At 34.0% G+C, this 23598-nt stretch overlaps 1 protein-coding gene across 1 annotated transcript; it reads left to right on the plus strand.

Annotated features, from left to right (window-relative positions):
• The first annotated feature begins 716 nt into the window (after positions 1-716).
• Positions 717-23387, plus strand: LOC149801942 (uncharacterized). The gene is made up of 7 exons (XM_089954367.1): positions 717-882; positions 1635-1829; positions 2489-2701; positions 6531-6713; positions 12882-13073; positions 21782-22006; positions 23015-23387. Exons 3-7 carry the CDS (start codon positions 2680-2682, stop codon positions 23356-23358), a joined length of 966 nt encoding a protein of 321 aa, XP_089810493.1. The 5' UTR covers positions 717-882; positions 1635-1829; positions 2489-2679; the 3' UTR covers positions 23359-23387.
• The last annotated feature ends 211 nt before the right edge of the window (positions 23388-23598 follow it).

Raw genomic sequence — 23598 nt, forward strand, 5'->3', positions numbered from 1 at the left:
TCAATTCTAACTGGATTGCTAGTAATAACAAAATACTTCGAACCTGCTTTCGATCACATACTATATATTGCCTCTGAGGTCACGGACGAATGATAACCACGAAGAATGACATCCTCAACGTATACGAATACATGCAACAAAATAGCGTCGGTAAACAGCGATATAACTGTAAAAGTACACCATAGAGAAATTCTTTAGCAAATAGAAATCGCAAAACGTTGTAGCGGCAAGCTGAGTAAAGAATATTACATATGATTGTAGAGATATTTCTACTTTCCAGCTCCTACTCTCTCCCCAAACGTATACCCTTCAATGTCGTCGTAGGGTTTTGATCATACTACATGTGGTTAAAGTTGGAATGGTATTATAAGGGAAAGGGTCCTTTGTAGTCATCCTTGTCTTCATACACTTCTTACGAATATTTACGTTGAAATAAAATAAAAGAAAAAAGGATTATGTCGTAAGATTTGTTTTGAAGTCAATAAACATAGTTTCCAATTGAAATTTGAACAATGAACAAGAATACTGCCCGAATGCATCGAGAGTCGTGGTTGTTTAGTTGGTAGAGCCTTGTACTGGCAATCCAATAATCATGAGTTGGATTCCTTTTTAGATTGTCTTGGTATATCATTGGGAAAGACAGTTGGCTCCCATCTCCTAGGCATGACATACTATTAATGAGTTTAAATTTCTTTACAGACTGTGAAGATCCACACGTTACCAAAGCCTCATACAATGGTAGTGCTCGTGAAGGAGACGTTTTAGAGATTAGCTGCACGAGGGGTTATGTCTTTTTGCCGCCTTTACACAAAAATAGGGTCTACTACATAGAGTGTCTGAAGAACGGAACCTGGAATCGCACGGACCTATCATGCATCAGAGGTGTTCTGAACTGAAGTTTTCCACCTAAAGTGTTGTTATATATGGATGGAGAAAAATGATATCGCCACTGTGGAGTAACTATTTTATCGACACAGCGGCGATATCACTTTTGGAACTACTTTATATTTCCATGTATGAAATGTATCTGCCATTGTCTTTGATATTCAGACCGATATTTCCATATTTAGACCCATTTCATTTTTATTCTCTCTCTCTCTCTCTCTCTCTCTCTCTCTCTCTCTCTCTCGCTCTCTCTCTCTCTCTCTCTCTCTCATATCAGGGTGTACAGATCTTAAAATGTGTATTCTGTAGACCCTCTAACGTATATACAGGCAGCCGACGGAAACAGCGAGTGGCTGCACTTACGTTGCCTCTTGCGTTGTGTCCCATGGAGAATAAAATTATTGTTATACTCTACGACATACGTCGATGGAAAGGGACAAACAAACAGACAAATGTTACATATTTGTCATAACATCCTGGAGCCTAAATTCATATTACAATGTTTCAAATCACAATGTAATAGTGTGTGTGTGTGTGTGTGTGTATATATATATATATATATATATATATATATATATATATATATATATATATATATATATATATATATTCCGATTAAAATCATGAGCCAGATTTTCTTTTTCTCAGCACATCATGGTATAAATATTTTTTAATATATTAATTTATCAAAAGCGATTTTGAAGTTTTCGTCTTAGCTGAAATATTATGTTGTACATTGTTTCCCACAGACTGTGGTGTTCCCCGGACAATTACAAACGCAGACATAAGTGATGGAGATACATTTGATGGCAGCGTTCGAAATGTAAAGTGCTTTGAGGAACACGTTTTTCTCCTTCACGGCAACTCGGAAGGAGTTCAAAACTTTACAATTGTATGTGAAAGCGGCGACTGGAACATCACTCAAACTAACAAATGCTTACGAGGTTAGTGTTCGTTATTTTGTTTCAAATGGCAAGGACTGATAAGGACTGACAATGACTCCGGCCAAAAGAAGACACTTTTCGCAAGGTTTTTCTTAATAAAAGAAGAATGGACTTACGCGAGACAATACCGTCACTACAGTCATTGTCCTTTGTAGATAAAAAGAAAACGTTATATTGTTTTTCATCAAGTATATATCATTTTATCAAATATTAAAATTTATTTATTCTATTTCCAGATTTTAGGAAATTGTTTCATTATTTATATAATTTGTTTAAAAAAAGAATATATTAAATTTACAAATAGCTCTTTACTGAAGACAGTATGGAGTGTTTTAGTACGTATAGAGACTTTTTGTGTTGCTGCTATAATTTCTCGGGTGGAAAGTAGTATTGACTCTTAAAATGGTAAACGAAATAACTGATTGACATAAAAGTTAAAGATCAGCAATTACTATTATTATTATTCATCTTGTCATGGCATTGCTCTAATTAATATAACATTTTTTCTCTTTTCCATTCTCATACTGACACTTGATTTGTTTCTATATGATATCTTGAACTAAAATGTATATTTACGCTACGTGTACTGTGTTGTGTTTCTATATGATATCTTAAACTAAAATGTGTATTTACGCTACGTGTGTTGTATTTTATTTTAGACTGTGGGGAACCAGAGATAACTCTTGAGAATGCAACATTAAATTCAGGGTCTACATACGAAACCTTTGTACGAATAATTCAATGTTCAACGGGATATTCCTTGGATCATAAAGTCGATGGCTTATTAACAACGTTGTACATCAGCCAGGTCCAGATCACGTGTCAGCCCAACGGTACTTGGTTACCTAATATGAATGTAACATGTTTCAGAGGTAAAGGCTAGTTTGTCATCTTATTTGCTACGGAAATGAAATACGTATTTCGGTTTATTTCACACAATTCTTGCCAATTACTTGAAAGGTAGTACACAGTAAGATTTCCTCAAATAATAATTGAAATATGATATTGCAGCCAATGGAATCTCAGATTTGTTTTAAAGTATAAATATGTATGAGATATATCGGCAGGCCTAATTGTCTTCGATGGTACACAGGTAACATAATATATATACATTGTCAAATGTATCTCCTTTACAAATCACTGACATTTCACCTCTGTCCGCGAATGTTCGAATCTCAAGCCCGGCGAACGTGGGTATGTGAGAAAACAGCTTTCTGTGGTTGGAGGTTGGTGGTCTTCCTCCACCAAATATACTGGCCGCCATATATAGCCTATCATGTGCTCTAACAACGGAGTAGAACCCATAATAGCACGCACGCACGCACGCACACACACACGCACGCACGCACACACACACACACACACACACACACACACACTTGGAAGGATTATATTAGAGTAGTATATCAATTCGATTCATTTTATACATTCAAATATATAATATTGACTATAGGAGTGCTTTCACTGTTACAATTTATAATTATAATTTATAGTCATTTATAGTTATATTTTCGTCTTTATTCATTTAATTCTAAATTTATATACACGGGAGAGGGGCTGCATTAAGCTGAATGTTAACTTTTGCTTCTCTAGCGACAGAGTTATCGTGCACCTCGAGTGCTTAACTTTTACCTTGTTGCATCTTTTTCTAAAGGGATGAACGCGTGCCATATGGGTTAGGACACTGTTGCAAGAAAGACAGGTGATAAGTGACGTTACTCGCAGCACGAGTTCAATAAGAACATTTACTCTATAACCTCTCTGATTGTATCGATGGCATCATATCTATTTTCACACGTTTAAAAATGGTTTCTGAAGAAACTCTGCATTATCTGTAAAAGACAATTTCAAATACTGATTTAATATGTCAAATTCATCATCGCATCAATGACCTTATGATCAATAGTGCCTGCTGAAGCATCCAATCGTTGTCTTTAAAGTTATCGTAGCCTACACAAGTGGAAAAAGAAAGCTTTCCTTGATATCAACTTAGGTAAAACCGAAAAAGCTTTGAATGTTTCCTGTTGTTTCTTGACTGCAGGATGATTAAATTTGTACAAATACAATGTAGTCAGATAAATTTCTTACTGCATTCTCGCAGGGCTGCTGATTACCCCCATAAAAGTTTGGACATTTTCTGAAGCCCATGCATAGATTTAGAGTCACTGGTAATTTTAATTGGTTGTGGGTTTTAAAGTTAACGTAAAGCATCATAAGGACCAAACAGTGTAATTGATAAACATTCTCGAAGCGTTTGACAAAATCATCATTTTGAATCAGCAGAAGACAACATACTGAATGCAAAAAGAATAGCAAAATCACTTCAAGAAACATACATATTGATAAGCAAGAAATATGCTCGCATGCCGTTAAACCCTATACATGCACGCATACTTCCGTATGTTTCAACGGTAAGCCTTTTTACAAGTGAAGAATAAAACGATCATCTGCCTTTTGTTTTCATTTCATGGAATCCAAATTCACTCCAGACACTGAGGCTATACATAATAGAAAATAATTTAAGTTTGAAGCCAGTGATTGTATTTAGACAATAAAGGTTTCATGTTTAAACAAGCTGATAAATTATGGCAAGCTGCAATCAAAAGATCTGTGCACAAATCGGCATACATGTTTTCTTCTGAATAAGAGGGTGAAAAAACGAATTTGATATGGCATATGTCGAGGCCGTCAGCCTAAGACATAACCCTATACCATAAAAATCGAGATTTTTCTTCCGACTCAGAATACAACACGTATGCCGTTTTGTATTTATTACACACCTCCTCTTTTACGCTTTCTAGATTTTGGTAGCGTTATAGCCTGAATGAAATTCAAAACGAATTAGGATTCATACAAGTTCTGTTCACTGCGTCTAAACATATCTACGCGAAAACGTCAAGAAAGGTACATAAATAGTACGAATCTGAGTGTAAGACATTAAGTATTTTTACTTCGTTATCTTATGTTTACTAAATTAGATACTATTAAATTCGTCTTTTCATCTAGATAACGAAGGGATAAAATAGCTAATATCAAACTATATGCATAGGAATATATGTAATTAAATAAAAGTAAATGTACCAAATATTGCAGAAGCTATTGCTTATTGGAAAGAAAATATTTTATTTCTAAAATAAAATTTCCATTTGTTTGTTTTTGTTCAATTAAGAAGAACATCCCTTTAATAAGACACAAAAGAGGTAACCAAATCATATGCATAACTAAATTTGTCTCAAGCCATTTCAAATAATGCTGATTATATACCATAAGAGATAACATTTCAGACACTCAAAAATATTGAGCCATACGGTAAGATAAGTATACAAAATGTGTTTACATGTCATGTGCCCTACAGTGCATTATGTATTCAAAAGTGTCTATATAGCATGAGCCATACAGTGAGATGAGTGTGCAAAACATATCTACATACCGCCAGCCATACAACGAGATGAGTGTATAAAAGTGTTTACATACCACGAGCCATAGAGTGAGATGAGTGTACAAAAGTATATAGATACCTTAAGTAACCATTATTGCTTAGTTCCATTGAACTGTAATTTTTCATTACTACAATTATTTGCATTCTTCAGGCAATGCAAACTGGTTCAAAATCAAGATCTTTAATATAGCACAAAATATGACATTAATGAAAGTTTATGTTCTGGCAACATCTCGAATTCCCTGTTCTCTTAATGGTTGTTACATATCAGGTAAAACCTTAGATTTTCAGCAAAGAGAATTTTGTTAGCAAATTTGTTCCGAATGACGTTTTTCAATTAGGATATATGAAGGACCTAATTGTGTTGGTGCATCAAAAGGTCAGTAAAACATAATCTCCTATAAATGCCCATGAAATCTACATTTCTTCAATAGATCTTAATTTTAATAAATTTGCAGGTAATAACGAAATGCTTTAAACATGCCTTCGCTCACTTATTGTATATTGTCTCTGAGTTCACTGAAGAATGACAACCGCGAAGAATGACAATTTAAAATTACACGAAAACACGCAACAAAAGAGCGTTGGAAAACTTATGAGATCCTTGAAATTGCATCACATAGAAACTCGTAAACATGTAGAAACAGCAAACTTTGCAGACGCAAACTAAATTGGTACTCACTTTTACCTGTAATTTCGAGATATTTATACTCTTCAGCTTCTACTCTCGCCATACGTGTACAACTCAATATTGTCGTAGGTTTTTTATCATACAACATGTGCTCACTATCTTGGAATGAGTGAAGGATGAAAACGATCCCTTCCAGCATTCTTTATCTTGATAACCGAATTACGAATATTGACTTCAGATTCAAATGCCATATTTCAAAACGCTTGCAAGCAGAGTGGGTATATGCTGTAAGAAATGCTTTGAAGTCACTAAACAGGTACTAACTTGAAATGTGAAAAATGAGCAAGAATGCATCGAGATATCGCGGTAGTTCCGTTGGCAGAACATCGGACTCGCAACTCCAGAGTCACGGGTTCGATTTCCTTTCAGCCTACCCCAGGTTGGTTGCCTAGGTATATCTTACTGAATGGCATTGGCTCCGATTTCCTATATGGTCAGTAATGTGTTAAAAGTGCCGATACAACCAACAAATCAAACTAAACCGGATGAATCTACAGGCATTCGGAAATTGGTAGGTTTTCAATATTATCACTGTTTTATTTTTATAGCCCTCATGTTAATTCCTTTACAGACTGTGAAAACCCATCCGTTACCAGAGGCGCATACGCTGGTAGTACTCATGAAGGGAGCGTTTTAGAGATTGGATGCTCAAGCAGTTATGTCTTTCAACCGCCTTTAAACATAAGTAAAGTTTATTACATAGAGTGTCTGAAGACTGGGAAATGGAATCGTACGGACCTGTCATGCATCAGAGGTATTAGGGACTGAGTGTTACTACCTACACGTTAAAGTTTTGATCGTATCCTATTTTGTCCAATCAAAAATGTACTCGTATTGCGTTGATTTTCATTTTTTTTGTAATACATGTATGATATTAGTCACGACTATTCTTTTAGTATTAGTTCTAATTGGATTGATGGTCACCTTTAATTTTCACTGGTACTTGGATTACTGATCACCTTTAATTATCAGTTACTTGTACTACTGATCGCCTTTAATTTTCACTGTTACTTGGATTACTGATCAACTTTAATTATCAGTTACTTGTATTACTGAGCACCTTTAATTATCACTGGTACTTGGATTACTGATTACATTTAATTATCACTGGTACTTGGATTACTGATCATCTTCCGGATTTTACTGTGCATCTCTTTGGTCTTAGTAAATAAAAAAGACAAAAAGGTGGTTCCACATTTGGTATTCCACTTACATGTAAATATTTTAATGCAATTAGGAGAATGTACGTTGGCATCTGCATTTATGTTTTGGTATTGCTGTAGCCATAACTATTTATCTTCTTCGTATTCCATGCATTATTGTTGTGGTTATTGTTGATGCTGTTGGTACTCAAATTCATGTTGATATTATTATTATTATTATTATTGATGATGTTGTTATTATTTTATATTTAAACACTTACTGGTATTGGAGGATACACCGTGCTAACAGAAGTTATGATAAACATACTGATGTAAGCATTCCATGTAAACAATGTAGGTTTATATTGATTTATTCTGAACATCTTTCAAGGTCAGTGTTTCTAATATCGGATCTGACAAATTCAATCTTGTAGTTGGAAAAATTACTTAATGAACCACGGAGTAGACGTCTTGAAGCACCTGCTTATTTTTTTTCTTCTTATGTTTCTTGATCGTTTCTAACTTAAGAAGTTTTTCGGCCTCAAGCTTCCATTAAATGTTTTGTATATTCATACGCTCGATTTCTTTGATAGAACTATTTATCATATAGTTCATAGTGAAATATTAGTTATATTAGTGCGAACAAAAAATTATATCGCCACACTGGCGATATCATTATTTGAACAACTTTCTTTTATATGTTTAGAATATACATCTACCTGTATGCGTGTTATTCAGACCTAAATTTCCATATTTAGGTTAATTTCCTTTTTCTTCTTCGTTTGCTCCTTATCTCTGTCCCCCCACCCCAATTTTCACATCAGGATGTACAGAGCTTAGGATACGGCAGCTGTAGATCCTAAGAGTACATGTATGCAATCAGTGTGGTGCCATCAAGTAATGCCTAAAGTTTGAGTAGCAAAATGTTAATTTCAAGTATTACCTATTTATAATTAGCTTGCTATATCAATCATGGAAACTGTAATTGATTGAGCTTACATGACCTGTCGCTATTTGTCACCGACACAGTATTGTACACCTGTTACAATCTACGACAAATGATGCACATTTTTCAGAAATAAACTCCTGATTAAGTATAGTACGGCATATCTCTAAGTAGCAACGATGGATACATCAAGCATTTAATAGTGTTGATTGCATACAGATAATAAAGCGACAGTCCAATATTTGGTGCTTCGTCTGCTGCCGAGTTAGACTGCGAGCTTGCCAAAGCCACACAAAAACTTACGTTTAGGTATAAAAATGAACAAATCATCAAAATCTTTTGACTAACGATGCTACTCTCTTAAGTCTGTCGCTCTGTTATAGTTCGTGTTACCCAACCCAAACAGGATTAATCTGTGAATGAAATGTTTTGACAAAAATATAAATGACTTAAATTTCGTACGAATACTCTCATTATTTTGACAAAACACGGTTTGAAACCTGATATACACATGGTATATTTATAAAGGGTAGCTGTCCCAAAATTTTTGTAAACTTTAGGAACTTCTTTTTTATCATGGTAGTAGTGCAGCTGTTAATCGCCTTAACACAGAATGAATTAAACCTACGCAAATCGACGGATTTTGCTTTAAAAAGATATATAATATAAATAATGTATACAAAACCTATGTATCCTCATTTTCCATCCGTTTGAACCATAAAAAAACTAATTGGCTGTGGTTATCTTTAAAGATTAAATATTGAAGATTCTTTATAAACTTAATCAGAATCCTCTATCCCTAGAAACCCCATATATGATTTTCCTTGGAAAACTGTATTACATATATTACGATTTACTGGGTTTAAAAGTGTTAATCTCACTACAGTTGGAGTAGTTTCCCCTGTTACATGGGCGGCAGTACTGTCTCTGGCAGCACATAATACAGTGAAGCAACGGTTATAAAGCATAAGAGATTCACGAGGGCGTATGAAGTAAATCGTGTGTTTCTGCAAATTTAAGAAATCGAACCGAATATTGTTACGTATGCAGTCAATATAGTCACTAACTGTTCGTAAGAAAGGAAGGACTTACTTTTCACTTTCTATCTTCCTGTCTCCATCTTTCTCCAATATCATCAGACCTGGTACAAAATATGTTACGAGGAATTTTTTGTAGCAGAAGTTAAGACGAAGATCGCTGTGGGTCCATAACATTTATTAGTTAAAGACGAAATCACAGATAAAGAGGCACACCTGAAACTATGACTTGATATTTTTCTAGTCTTGCATCAAATGTAGCGGTGTTTACATTCTAATTACGACGTTTCTAATTCATCGTATTAGAACATAGGTATAGCATGATAATAGATACCTTTTAACAAAGTATCAGCCATAGAGTTAAATTATAACTATATTTAACAGGAAGCACATTTCATACTGACTGAGATATAACGTGCATAATTAAAAGTTAAATGTCTGCACATGATTCCGAAATAGATGAGTTTCATACAATGCATAATGGCATATACCAAAAATAAAATCATAAAAACATGCCAAGCGGATTCAAGTAGACAAAAACAAAATAAACATTTATATGAAAGTTAACTAATGATTAAGGACTACTCATTAAGAAAATTATGCATGTAGATCTCGTTTCTCTACTGACATCTTACAGCTTAAGTATTGAAATCAAGGGCTATTATAGGGAACATTGCAACCCATATCGGGTGCCGACTGTTCTTCAGTGCAAAATATTTACAAACCGTAACTGCGGCTCACTATAGAAATACCACATGATTTCTAAAAACGTCACTATATATATATATATATATATATATATATATATATATATATATATATATATATATATATCCTCATGAACGAAATCGGATTTTTTTTTATTTACTCTATTTAAAACTATTGATACTTGTGGAAAAAAATATGGTTCCTGCCATTATCTTGAAGCGGAACAAGCAATGTCACTAAAATCAGTTTAATCTGAAACAGAGGAAAAACTAATAAAAAATTTAGCCATGTAAGTAAAATTCGATAAAATCAATAGTTTCACATTACTGAGTTCAGCTGAAATGAAACAATTTAAAAATACTATTACAATGCTAACATTTATGCGGCTGAACAAAGAAAAAACAACTGAGGGATCATTCAAATCCAGAACTTATATCCAAACAAGATACCTAAAGAATTTCTTTTCTGCCTAGGGTACAGCCATGTTTAATACCGAATATAGTTTCCGTTGTTCGGTTACTTTTTACTATCTTAGCCAATTTGCAGGTGGTAAATGCTCTGTTGAGGTATTCGATGGTTGAGTAGTATATTGCTTTTGTGGATTGTTAGGATAAATAGAATGCTCATTTCAGTCGGACCTAAATTGGCTGGGATATTGATCATTAACTGAAACATGCTCGGGATAAAATTCACTAGTTGAGGAAATATTGTAAATTAAATGTACCAATCTCAAAAGTCTGCGTACTCCTTTAATCTAAATAGAGTGAATGGAGAATTCAAGGGTAAGTTAACTTAGATGCACCATTGTTATATTGTGTGTTCAAAATGAGTCTTTTCAACAAGTGTTTGGTCTGATGCTTTTTTTACGCTGTGGAAGGATCAAGTAGAAGTATCAGTTTCCTAGTCAGACTCAGACACAGACTCTGACTCACTCGGTGTTTCCACATATTCCTCACTTATCCGGCATTTATCTTCATCCCTGGCATGCTTTATACCCCTGTAGTCCCACAACGTGGCTCATAATGGCCTCGTTTTATCCCAACTACATACTAAATAGACATACGGGAGCAGCATATTTCTGTGCCTCTTTGGTAGCTGTCTTGTAAGCAAAATCAAGTCTAGTTTTCAGCCTTTCAGTGTACCCATTGGTAACTTGTAGACTGTTATTTGAGTATGTAAGTCCACAGTAGGCATCAGTAGCTAATTCGTGATGCCTACCGAACACCAGAGAGTAAGGTGCATATCCTGTAATGCCATAATTTGTAGCTTTATCAGCATTGATCAAAAGAAGCAACATAAGACTTCCGGTCAGCTTTCCGGCTGTTACCAACATGCCGAGTACATTTTGTTTTAAACGCTCCATCATTCGACTCTTCATGGAGTGATACGTGGCATTGCGAGTATTTTCAAGAAAAACAAGGCCACATAGTTCCTTGATGAGTGTTTTCAATGTTTCGCCACTGGACACTTTGTATCCTCAATGGGAGTCTATAGTGCACTACAAAGTTTTCGAACACAACTTTGGGAGTAGTTTCGGCAGTCTGCTTTTAAACTGACTCTACATTAGCATATCTAGTGAAAGAAATGGTCTGTCATCACATGGATATGTTCATAATCACCCTTAGACATCTCAGGTGAAAGGAAATCTAGTCAAATTCCATTGGACGGGTGTTATGAATAATGACCAGCTCAACATGCAGTTTCCTTCCCATGAACCGAAGATAGGTTTTAAGGTTATGCGCTATATCTGCCTCTAGTTCTGCCAATTGAATCTCGATTTAGCCAACGATAGGGTTCTGTCACTGCATACATCATTATGTAGTCCTTTCAGAGTGGGGTCACGGTATGCAAATGGCAATACAAGTTGATGAGTGGTGTTCCTTTGGATATTGGAAGTTTGGTAAAGAACTCGGTTGAAAATTCCACGTTTCGTTAACTCTCGGAAATAGCATCTTTCGTCAGAAGTGTACTTCTTGAAATTACCTCATCGTAGTAGGTCATTCCGAGTCAGAAAAGAAATAACTGTTATGTCGTGGTAATCTGTTTGACCCTGGATTAGGTTACAGAAGAGGATTCACCTTTGGAAACAGCTGTATTACAAAATGACATTTATGTTCTTAAAGAAAACTTAGAATGAGAAGTTCTCGAAGAGGTCTTAATTAGACTTCCCAAGGGATTTGTTAAAGCTTTCATTCCATGATTTGCTTGTCTTTCTTCCTCACAAAATTAAAAACATTAAAACATATCGCACAAAACGCAAAAAACAAAATTCACCTGAAATGCCCGTTCTATCAACGCAGTTTTATTCCAATAGAAAGGCGGTTCGTTCTAAGATGGCGTTTGATATGAGACCGGGTGTAAGTCATGAGAGGTAATACATTAATTTAGGATAATCTTACTGAGTGTAAGTCATGAGAGATAATGCATTAATTTAGGATAATCTTACTGAGTGTAAGTCATGAGAGATAATGCATTAATTTAGGATAATCTTACTGAGTGTAAGTCATGAGAGATAATGCATTAATTTAGGATAATCTTACTGAGTGCAAGTCTTGACAGGTAATGCATTAATTTAGGATAATCTTACTCGGCATTAATTTAGCTCTAAAATTCTAAAATTTGATTTAGAGAACCAGATTGTTTAATGTACATGTATTGTTATACAAGAAACATGAAATGGACATGTATTGCTATACAGGAAACATGAAATGGATATGTATTGTTGTTATACAAGAAACATGAAATGTACATGTAGTGTTATACAAGAAACATGAAACGGAATACAAGAAACATGAAATCTATATGAATTGTTATACAAAAAACATGAAAAATGTAATCTGCTACAATTTCAGAGCTTCTTTAGGCGTGTCAGTTGTTTATAAATCACAATTTTTGGATGACCTCTTTTTGTAAATTATTATCCTATAATTTATTTCTACTGTTAAAGGTGAAATGTATCTCAAATTGATGCAAGCATCTTTTACGATGGGTGTAATGCATGATTGCTAATTCTACATCACATCAACGAATAATAGTATTAGTAGTAGTTATTACTATTATCATTACTATTATCATTACTATTATTATAGATTGTGGTAAACCTAATATTGAGAATGTCATAATAACTCCATTGGAAGCTGGTACTCTACAATCTGATCCGGTGAGGGATATGAATTGTACAAACGACACTGTTATCGTCCCGACAAACTATGCCTACGACCCTGTGTTTAAGTTGAACTGCACTGATAATGGCTGGTACTATAATTTCGTCTGTAAGAAAGGTAAGTAATAGTTCATAATGACCCCCCTCTCTCTCTCTCTCTCTCTCTCTCTCTCTCTCTATATATATATATATATATATATATGAGTACCTGCATCACTGGCCTATGTTTTGAGTGTGTATTGAGTGGAGCGCAAATACGCTCAAAAACAGCGAACAAGAATCAATAAATCACACGTAATTGTATCAATGATCATATTAGCTGTGTTGCGTCGTAAACTTTCGTAAGTTAATTATGCTATTGACGTAAAACTTTATAATGCAAGGACCAATAGTACTCTCCTATGGCTTTACAACTTACTTTTTTAGAGAATTTGCCGATGCATAGTAAACGAAATGCAAAATAATGACCACACTGAGAAAATAATTTCAGTACCGTATTCAATAAGTTACTATATCACAGTCTTTACTCTCATTATCATGAAATAATTCTTCTAATAATAAACGGAGTTGTTAATGTGCAGGTATACTTCAAAATAAACATTTGGATAGACAGAAACTAACTCGAGAAGAGTCCATCCGGTGGAATGCTATGGGGGAACATAGCCGAAGACAACACGAAGCACAACACCTACTATTGCTAGTTAATATTTTAGTCTATAGGGAATTTAAAGGTGTTATTAAACATGTTCGGTATCTCAAATGAGTAAACTTAGTCTTTAAAACCGATAATTTATGCAGTACCAAGTTTCGTCGCGGAAAATGTTCTCTATAATTGAAAACCACTTAATTATATAAAGTCGGCCACTAAAAAGTAAATGAGAACGCGTAGATTTACTCCGCATTTGAAAAGAAAGCTTAAATAGTGTTTAAAACAAGACATGCCAAAACGTAAGGGGAACAAAAAATTCTTGTACTGCTAGCAAACGAGACAGCAAGATGCAATCTCCAATATATGTGTGAGTGTGTCTGATTTGGAATTGTAACGTAACTTTAACAATTTTTCTGTCATATTGCTACGATGTCTGCAGTGTGACAGTTTATAGTGATGTCTAGCACTGGGGCATCATGCCACAGACATGTAGCATGATGTCCCACCCAGTCACGTTATCCTGACACCAGGCTGACTAGTCCTAACACTGACCTCTTTATGCTGACCGTCAAGCGAGTCAGCTGTTAGTACCATTTGGTCTTTGGTATGACTTGGCCGGGGTTTCAACCCATGACCTCCCGCATGTGAGGCGGACGCTCTAACCACTAGGCTACCGGAGCGGTATCAATCTCCGGTAAAAGTGAAACATTATATAAAACGAAAATGCAAGAGAGAATTAAAACAAACATATTACGGTACGGATAACATACAATAAGATTGACACAGTCTATAACATACGCCACGAAAGGAACTATAAAGTCCGTTCGCGGAGCGTACAAAAATAATTTCTGCTGGAGACTTTTTTCCTTCTGAATGTCTTAAGTGCTGAAGTTCCAATATAACTACCCGAAGAGACAGAAACGCAAGACAATGATAGTATTTTTTTGCAAATAAATGATAACAAAAGTTACATACATACTGTCTCAAACACCTCAATAACTCTTAGTGAAATATATTGAAATATTGATAGTTAAATAAATTAAAATGAAGATTCTATGGTAGATCAACAGGTTTCAAAACAAGTCAGAAAAGCTTACAACCCCATTAGAATTCAACTGAAAAAATATGGTCTCACGCCATTTAAACATAATTATCGTTAACAGATTTAGAGATAAAGAAATATTTGAATTCGTCCAGTACACAAGAACTAATTAGTTAAAAATAATATACTGAATTTTGTGTTGTTGATAACTCTATTGATACCATACCTAAAAAGATTATGTTGTAAAATTTTAAAATAAATTATCCGTATCAGGTAAAAGTTCCCTATGTTATTTATTGCTTTTCGTGAAACTCATCTTTCCATAGATAAAATATTAGATTTGTTTCGTACATCCTGTACACCGATCAGACGTATTATGGACTATGGAGATATACGAACACATTCCATTAGGGTTTTATTGCACCTGAAGACAATTCACAATTCACAAGTCCATTACAGAGGTAATGACGTCATTAAATATTGTGTAGAATCTGAAAATGGCTAGCTACGACATCATCTGAACAAAATGCAAAACCTATTATATTCACAGAGACGGTTGAAATCGAAATTAATTCAATAAATGCATGCCATATTTCTGAAAGAAAAATATTGGAAGAGAAAGTTTGTGAGTGTGCTGGGGCTGCTGATAAGAAATGCAATTTCAATTTTAAGTGCCTAAACATGCCCCGCGATTCATTCACAACTTATTAGGTTATGACAATCGTCTGCTTGTGAAGACGCTTGCCATAAAATGATTCAAACAAAGAGGAACAGACCATTCACTGGTGGTGAAATTAAATCAAAATAATGTGAATTCATTCTGATAAGATTTAGCATTGGATATGTTGCAAAGGATTGTAATGAAATAGCTGCAGCGTTGGGTTCTCTGAACACTCATTAGAACTGATAGCGAAAAACACTAATGATTAAACATTTGAAAGAAGTATGGACACATTTGGGCGACACTATGTGAGACATATTGCGACAAGAAGCATGCACTGGTGGTGAAATTAAATCCAAATAATGTGAATTCATTCATTTTCTTATGCATCATTTTTCATGGATTGAGGAGCGATCACATTTTCGTCGGTACTGCAGTTTCTTGATTGTGGATATATCCTATTATTTAGACGCAACTGTTACTTCACGACAAATAGTAAATTCAGAATATTGGATGACATTTTGCCAATACGAATACATGAATAAATTTCAAAAGTTACTAAATAGCAATGCCGCTAAAATAAGCTCTTTTAAGATTACGGAATGTACATGATGTGATGACAAACTTCAAGCCTCAAACGTTGGCTCATTTAAGACAGCTACTCCGTAATTTGTTATGTATATGCTTATACAATTAGGCTAGATACAATTGTTGTTGTTGTGGTTGTCCTAGGGTTTAACGCCATTTTTCAGCACAAGAAAGGCTATACATGGCGACCAGTATAACTGGTGAAGAAAAAACCTGGAAAACCCAGGGAAGAACCTCTGACCAACGAGAAGCTACTCACGTACCCACGTTAGCCGAACCTGAGACTCGAACCCACGCATACAGAGGTGAGATGGCAGTGATCGGTAACGGTGAGCGCTTTAGACCACTCGGCCCCCACTCGGGACCCCAGATGCAATTATTGTTAGTGTAAAACTTCTTAACACTTACGTTACATACTTATGTCAGCTTTCTCTTGTTCATCAAGTATGTAGTATGCCTCTGTAAACAATTGTAAGTGACAAACATATCAATACAAAGAATTGTCAGTTTTAAATTGTGTATCATTCTCTATGGCCCTTCATTTGAACTTTTGGTGTATCAAGGTATTAATATAGAGTAATATTTGTATTGCTTTAATTTTAATATCGTGAATGTTTGCTATATTTTAACCTTTGCAAAACAATTGTACCAAACGGGACAATATAATTCAACATTAAAAAGAGCAATATTGTTCTTCCTTTTGTTTTAATATTGTAAAGGTTTTCTTTCTTTAAAACTTTGTAAATTAATCTACACAATGGCATATGATTCTACCTTAATTATAAAATGGAACGATTGTTTCAGGAACCATATTAGATTCACTTTTTGGATTCTGTCATATATATCTATAAGGTAAAAGATAAATTTCTAATGTAATTACTACCTTCATTAATTTATACATTCATAATACTTAATTCAGTATACATTATTAAAGGAAATTGAAACTGTAAGCTTCTGTTTCTTTTGGCATGTTCCGGAATTTTAAGGGCTTTTAAATTTCATACAAATCTTCAGAATTAATTTTGATGTTAGTATCTATTCATGTATCAAATAACCCTGTAATCATCCAAGTGTTTTACTTAAACAATAATGTATAAAATGAGCTGTAAACGAAGGTGCAAAAGTCCCATTCGCAGTAGTCATGAGTCATCCTCAGTTGGACCAGCAAGCCATGAGCACACTTTAACTGTACTTTAACCTCTTCATTATGTATTCGTTTCTATATTTCATCTATCAGTTTTGCTTCGCATATGCAATTTCAACTTCACTGGACCATTTATTTTAGCAGTTTAATAATAGTTGTCACTAGGTGTTAAAAGAATGTTATGTGATAGCTGTGAAAACTGAATCTTCAAAGTCTATGCATCAACACATTGTTAAAAGTATGCTTGTTCATATTTTATCTTCATGCTGTAAAAATATCTTGCAATAACTGATTTTGAGTTTGATTAACTGCGTGACAGTACATTGTAACTCATGGTTTTGTGTTTTGGTTATAATCGAGCTTAAAATGTTGTCAGGGAAAACTACATAATTTAATTAATGTTACACCACATTTGATTGACATTTTAGAGGCATTTAAATGCTTCCTAATTGAATCAACATCTGTTGGTGTTCATTACATTTTACGATGTTCAAAATTTCCCAGACCATCCTTTACTTTTCATATTATAATTATTCTTGAGCATTTTGGAATGTAGTGAAAGTCAGAAACATATTTTGTTATGTTGTCTCTTTTAATTTCTTCCGTGATGTCATGTATTATCCATCTTGGACATTGTCTACCATGAAGTCGTGTGGTTACCTATTTTATGTGTGTCATTTCTGTTGTTTGCATATGATATTTTTGAAGTACTTTTCTTTTTCCCTGTGTTGCCGTGATCAGTACAAATTGGCATATCATGAATTACTTAACGTCTTAATTGTCTAGTGCGTTATTATTGTTTTTCCACATTTCATTTGTCACATTATAAAAACTAGTTATGTTTCAAAAAGTCAAAATTTTCATGCTCCTTATTTCTATTATTATGCAGTCTACTTCAGTTGTCTCCAATGATGATCTACACATTGCTATATCGTCTCAGTAGGAGAGGTTTATCCTTGAGACATCACTTATGTTCGTGGAATAATATTTCCGGCTAGTTCTCAGCTGTAATTCATCATATGATTTCCATTTCATAAGTAGATACCTTGTACTGTTAATTTATTTTGGTCTTCAAGATATTTAAATTTTTATGCGCCATCTTGCTTACATATACAAATAACTATTCTTCATATAATTTTCCCTTTATATCCCTCTATATCCGGCCATTTTAAGTCTTCTGGTCTATAAATTACCGGATCACCCACAGTTACTTGCCTGATTTTAAATACTTCTTCGTTCAAGGAGTGAAGGTAGACCCAATAAAAACATTGTTGTACGAGATTCTTACTGTTGCACGAAACTTATGTTTACAAATGTAGCAGGCGTCGAATCAGGTAGAAAGATGTATCCATACTTTTGATATATTTTTTATTGCTTGACTCTTTCGAAATCATGTATATTAATGGGTGATAAGTATTTTTATATTTTTCCTTTAGCTTTGTAAAATCATCGACCCATTCTGTTAAACTGTTTCACTCCACATGCTTTTCTGTATGGGTAATTTAAAATATACTCCAAGTTTACCTTTTCCAATAAGTATTTAATATTTTGTGTGAAAACTCATTCTTCATCAAACTATATTTTTCAGGCTTTCATATTTAGTTCTTTTTTAAAGCATCAAACAATCTCCTTATTTCGTTTCCCCTTTCTTAGCCCATGAATGTTTGTAGAAAATATACTCATCACTGTCAAATAGTATCTACATTCCCCTACTTAGTCCATGTATATTTGTAGAGAATATATATCGCTGTCAAACTATATCTGTATTCCATTTCTTGGTCCGTGTATGTTAAAAGAAAACATATATCACTGTCAAACTGTATATGTATTCCCCTTCTTAGTCCATGTATGTTTGTAGTGTGTATGTATATCTCTCTCTCTCTCTCTCTCTCTCTCTCTCTCTCTCTCTATATATATATATATATATATATATATATATATATATATATATATATATATATATATATATATATATATATAACTTTCAAACTGTATTTGTATCCATCGTTGTCTGTCTCTTTACAATAATTGCATGCACAACTTATTCTGACTGCCACTGATCAACCATGTGACTAACTTAAACTCATTTGCAGGAAATGTTTTCTCTTGTTTGCTGTGTAAAGAGTAGGTACATAGTTCAATTAACGGTTCGTTCAATTTAGCGTATTTTAAGCGATTTCATTTTTTTGTCATCAGATAAGATAAGCTGTACATTTGTGTCTGCTAAAAACATCGCAGGGTACATTTTGTAATGTTTAAAATGGACAAATCAACATTTTTCTACACCTATACGTTATTGTGTGTGTGTGTGTGTGTTTCATTTGCTGTAACAGCATAGTCTTGGTCCAATTTCATGGCATCGTAAGAGAATACACCTTTAAGTTAGAGGAGTTATCGACTTTGTCTTATGTTTACTCCATATCTAATACTGTCATAATTAGATGTTAAAGCTCACACATACTTTCCACCAAATTACAAATATTATTTCAAAAAGCAAACTGTTGACATACTATCATCAAGCAATTCCCAGGGCATGAAAACGTTGTTTTAAAGGACAATATATAAATACAATTTGCAAGTTTCTTTACGGGAAAGCGTTGTGGGAGTTGGACGTTCAGTTCTCAGTTATAAAGATCAAGTTTACAAGTGAACACGTTTGTTCCCATCAACTTTAAGCAGGAAAGCCGATATTCCGTTGTAAAGAATGCCGTTGCAACGAGAGTCAACTGTATTATGGGTTAGATGTTGTCAATAAGCATGCACTTGAATAAACAAGATGTTTGAACCAATACTATGAGTAATGCACTCAGTTGTTTCCATGCCATTGTTAAAGCAGATGACCAGAGAGAATGTGCTATGTTATATAGAGGGAAATAACATTGAACGACTATGATGTTAATTTAAAACCTCTTTACATCCTACATATTTGTTGGGATACATTGTTAGTACTAAATGGTAAATGTCGTGGGATCACAGTGATTCCCTCACCTGTCAATATGAACAATACATTTTCTTATTGATTTAATTTTTTGGGATGGTCGCTACCAAGGAGAAGTTGAAATTGAAACTTCAGGAATATTTAATGGAGACGTTTTGAGGCTTTTAAACTAAAAGTGTCCAGTTTGATGTAAACCTTATCTCAAAACTCATGTGTATCATAAAGAAGACATAAGATGACAATAACATAGCTAATTGATGGCATTTATCACACTTATCAATTGCACAGATAATCAGTGGTATTTATCACACTTATCAATAGTACAGATCATCAATGGCATTTATCACTCTTTTCAATAGTACATATTATCAATGGCATTTATCATCAATGGCATTTATCACACTTATCAATAGCACAAATTATCAATAACATTTATCACACTTTTTCAATGACATTTATTGTTCAATGGCATTTATCATCCATGGCATTTATCACACTTATCAATAGTACAAATTATGAATGGCATTTATCACACTTTTCAATATTACTTATTAACATTGGCACTTATCACACTTATTAATAGTACAGATCATCCATGGCATGTATCACACTTATCAATAGTGCATATCATAAATGGCATTTATCCCACTTTTCAATGGTACAGTTCATCAATGGCATTTATCACACTTATCAATAGTACATATCACCAATGGCATTTATCACACATATCAATAGTACATTTCATCAATGCCTTTATCACACTTATCAAGAGTACAGATGCTCAATAGCATTTATCACACGTTTTAATGGTACAGATCATCAATGGCATTTATCACACTTTTTAATGGTACATATCATCAATGGCATTTATCACACTTTTCAATGGTACAGATCATTAGTGGCATTTATCACATATATCAATGGTACATATCTTCAATGCCATTTATCACACTTACCAACAGCACAGTCCATCAATGGCATTTATCACACTTATCGGTAGTACAGATCATCAATGGCATTTATCACACTTATCAATTGTACATATTATCAATGGCATTTAATTTATCACATATATCAATAGTACAGATCATCAATGACATTTATCACACTTATTAATGGTTTAGATTATCAATGGCATTTATCACACGTATCAATGGTTCAGATCATCAATGCCATTTATCACACTTATCAGTAGTACAGTACAGACTATCAATGACATTTATCACATTTATCAATAATACAGATCATCAATGTCATTTATGAGACTTATCAATGGTACCGATTATAAATGATATTTATCACATTCATCAATAGTACAGATTATAAATGGTGTTTATCACATTTATAAATAGTACAGATTATCAATGGAATGTATCATATTTATCAATATTAAAGATTATCAATATAACATTTATCACACTTCCTCCGTTGCTTAACTACGTGTCGTGTATCATGGTATGAACGTATTCACGTTCCTTAACTTGGGAATGTTTATGTAGGAAATAATTAAATCAACATATATACTACAAAAGAATTGGTTCCTTTATAAATAAATAAAACAAAATAAAATAAAATCAACACCATATTTAACTAGAGACGTTTCTTTGAAATTTACCACAAAATATGTGTGACCAGAAAATTGTTTTTCTTGATTTTTTATTTCTATACATTATGCATTTAGTCATGATACAATTTCTTCCCCTGAACCAATGGAAGGAAAGAAAGTTTTAAAATTTAAAAAAAACCTCAAATTTCTCATTAACTAAACTTCACATCCATGTCATCTATTTTGTTTATTTTTCAGATTGCGGCCCTGCTCCAAATATCACTCACGCAACTTTGATTTATGATCCATACTACCTTCACGGTTGGTACACTAGTTTTAAACCTAAGTTTGACTATGTTGAAACTTTGGCCGGTTCAACGGCTTTCTATTTGTGCGACAATAAACATAGATTGAACGGAACGAAAAATTTTCTTGTATGTCAAACAAATGGCTCTTGGGAACAACTCTCCTTCGGTTGCAGAGGTAAATATAGAACGTTTTTACCCAATAAATACATAAAGAGTCCATGTGTTATTTATATCATTACTGATTTCACTAGTATAGACATATATTGAAATAGATAGACACGAAGAAAGAAAACGCATATAATTAAGTACACGAAGAAGAAAACGGATTATTCCTTATAATTTTGCACTATCTCTTCACTCTTTGCTGAAGAAAAGATGGAAACCTTTATTAGTGACTTGCAGCACCTTTTATAATATTTGAGAGAATAGTTGAGACGTTAAGGGCTAAGTTAGGTTTCAGACAGGTTATACGGTCTTAAAAGTGTACAGACAGGTTATTCGGTCTTAAAGGTGTACAGGCAGGTTATTCGGTCTTAAACGTGTACAGACAGGTTATTCGGTCTTAAAGGTGTACATGTAGGTTATTCGGTCTTAAAGGTGTACAGACAGGTTATTCGGTCTTAAAGGTGTACAGGCAGGTTATTCGGTCTTAAACGTGTACAGACAGGTTATTCGGTCTTAAAGGTGTACAGGGAGGTTATTCGGTCTTAAAGGTGTACAGACAGGTTATTCGGTCTTAAAGGTGTATGGTGTACGTACCATGTGTTAGACATGAGTTCTGATTGTTAAAAAAGGTTATTTTTGTATACCCATGTCAAACAAGGTGTGAAGAACTAACATCTTTTGCATTGAGCCCACATTTGTTTGGATTACAAGCCAGTGATATGCCAAAACAAAAGTTATATATGATAACTAACCTCACTGGCAGTCAAACTCAAACTAAGCATAGATAAAACCTCATCTCATACGTAATGGATTCGTCGCAATGAATATAAGATTAAAATAAATTAGGAGGCAGGCTCCTTACTTTCTGCACATATGGTTCACGAATGTTGAACCCCTGTTCTCGCGTGTGTATAAGAATAAAGAATAGGCTTTCTATTTGTGAAGGCTCAATACTAGAAACTTGCCTGTAGATTTATAGATTTGGTCTAATTCTTCCAATGTTTAAATTCTATTTCAGATTGTACAAGGACGGAGCCTTTGATTTTTGAGCACAGTTTGAAATCTTATGGCTTTGGTCCGAACGCTACGTTCTTAGAGAATGTGCTAAACGGTACCCTGCCATATTATCCTGGTGTAGGATTTGATACGTATTATCGAAAATGCCTCGATAGTTTCAAACAGACATGTAACGCTCTATGTGTTAGTGTAACTACGTTGAGCGTATCCTACGATTATTTTAAATATGTATTAAAGTGCAGATGTTCCAACACGACTATGACAAGTGAGCCGTACAAGTTCATGGTCTTTACTGAGTATTTATGGTATTTCCAGCGCAACTGTGTGGACTTCGAAAATAATTGAACGAATCATATAACAGCTGATTAACTTCTTATAAAAAGTAATATAGAAATAAAAGGAACAGTGCATGCAACTTAAATCACGTGATATGTTGCTTAACCGACTCCTTGCATGCAAGTTAAGCTGATTTTTATGCAGTCTTGTAAAATACATTTTCAGATATTTTCCTTTTGTTTCATTTTCCCTAGACACAATATTGTCTTCTTTAATCATGCTCTCGACTTGATTTGTCCATTTGTCCGT

This window comes from Sinohyriopsis cumingii, chromosome 4, assembly GCF_028554795.1.
Source record: "Sinohyriopsis cumingii isolate HCF-2022 chromosome 4, ASM2855479v2, whole genome shotgun sequence".
NCBI lineage: Eukaryota > Metazoa > Mollusca > Bivalvia > Unionida > Unionidae > Sinohyriopsis > Sinohyriopsis cumingii.

Excerpts from the sequence above, each read along its gene's own strand:
- LOC149801942 (XM_089954367.1), top strand. The coding sequence starts at position 2,680 with ATGAATGTAACATGTTTCAGAG. Across the intron at positions 6,714-12,881 it reads GGACCTGTCATGCATCAGAG|ATTGTGGTAAACCTAATATT; the intron begins GTATTAGGGACT and ends CTATTATTATAG. Across the intron at positions 13,074-21,781 it reads TAATTTCGTCTGTAAGAAAG|ATTGCGGCCCTGCTCCAAAT; the intron begins GTAAGTAATAGT and ends TTTATTTTTCAG.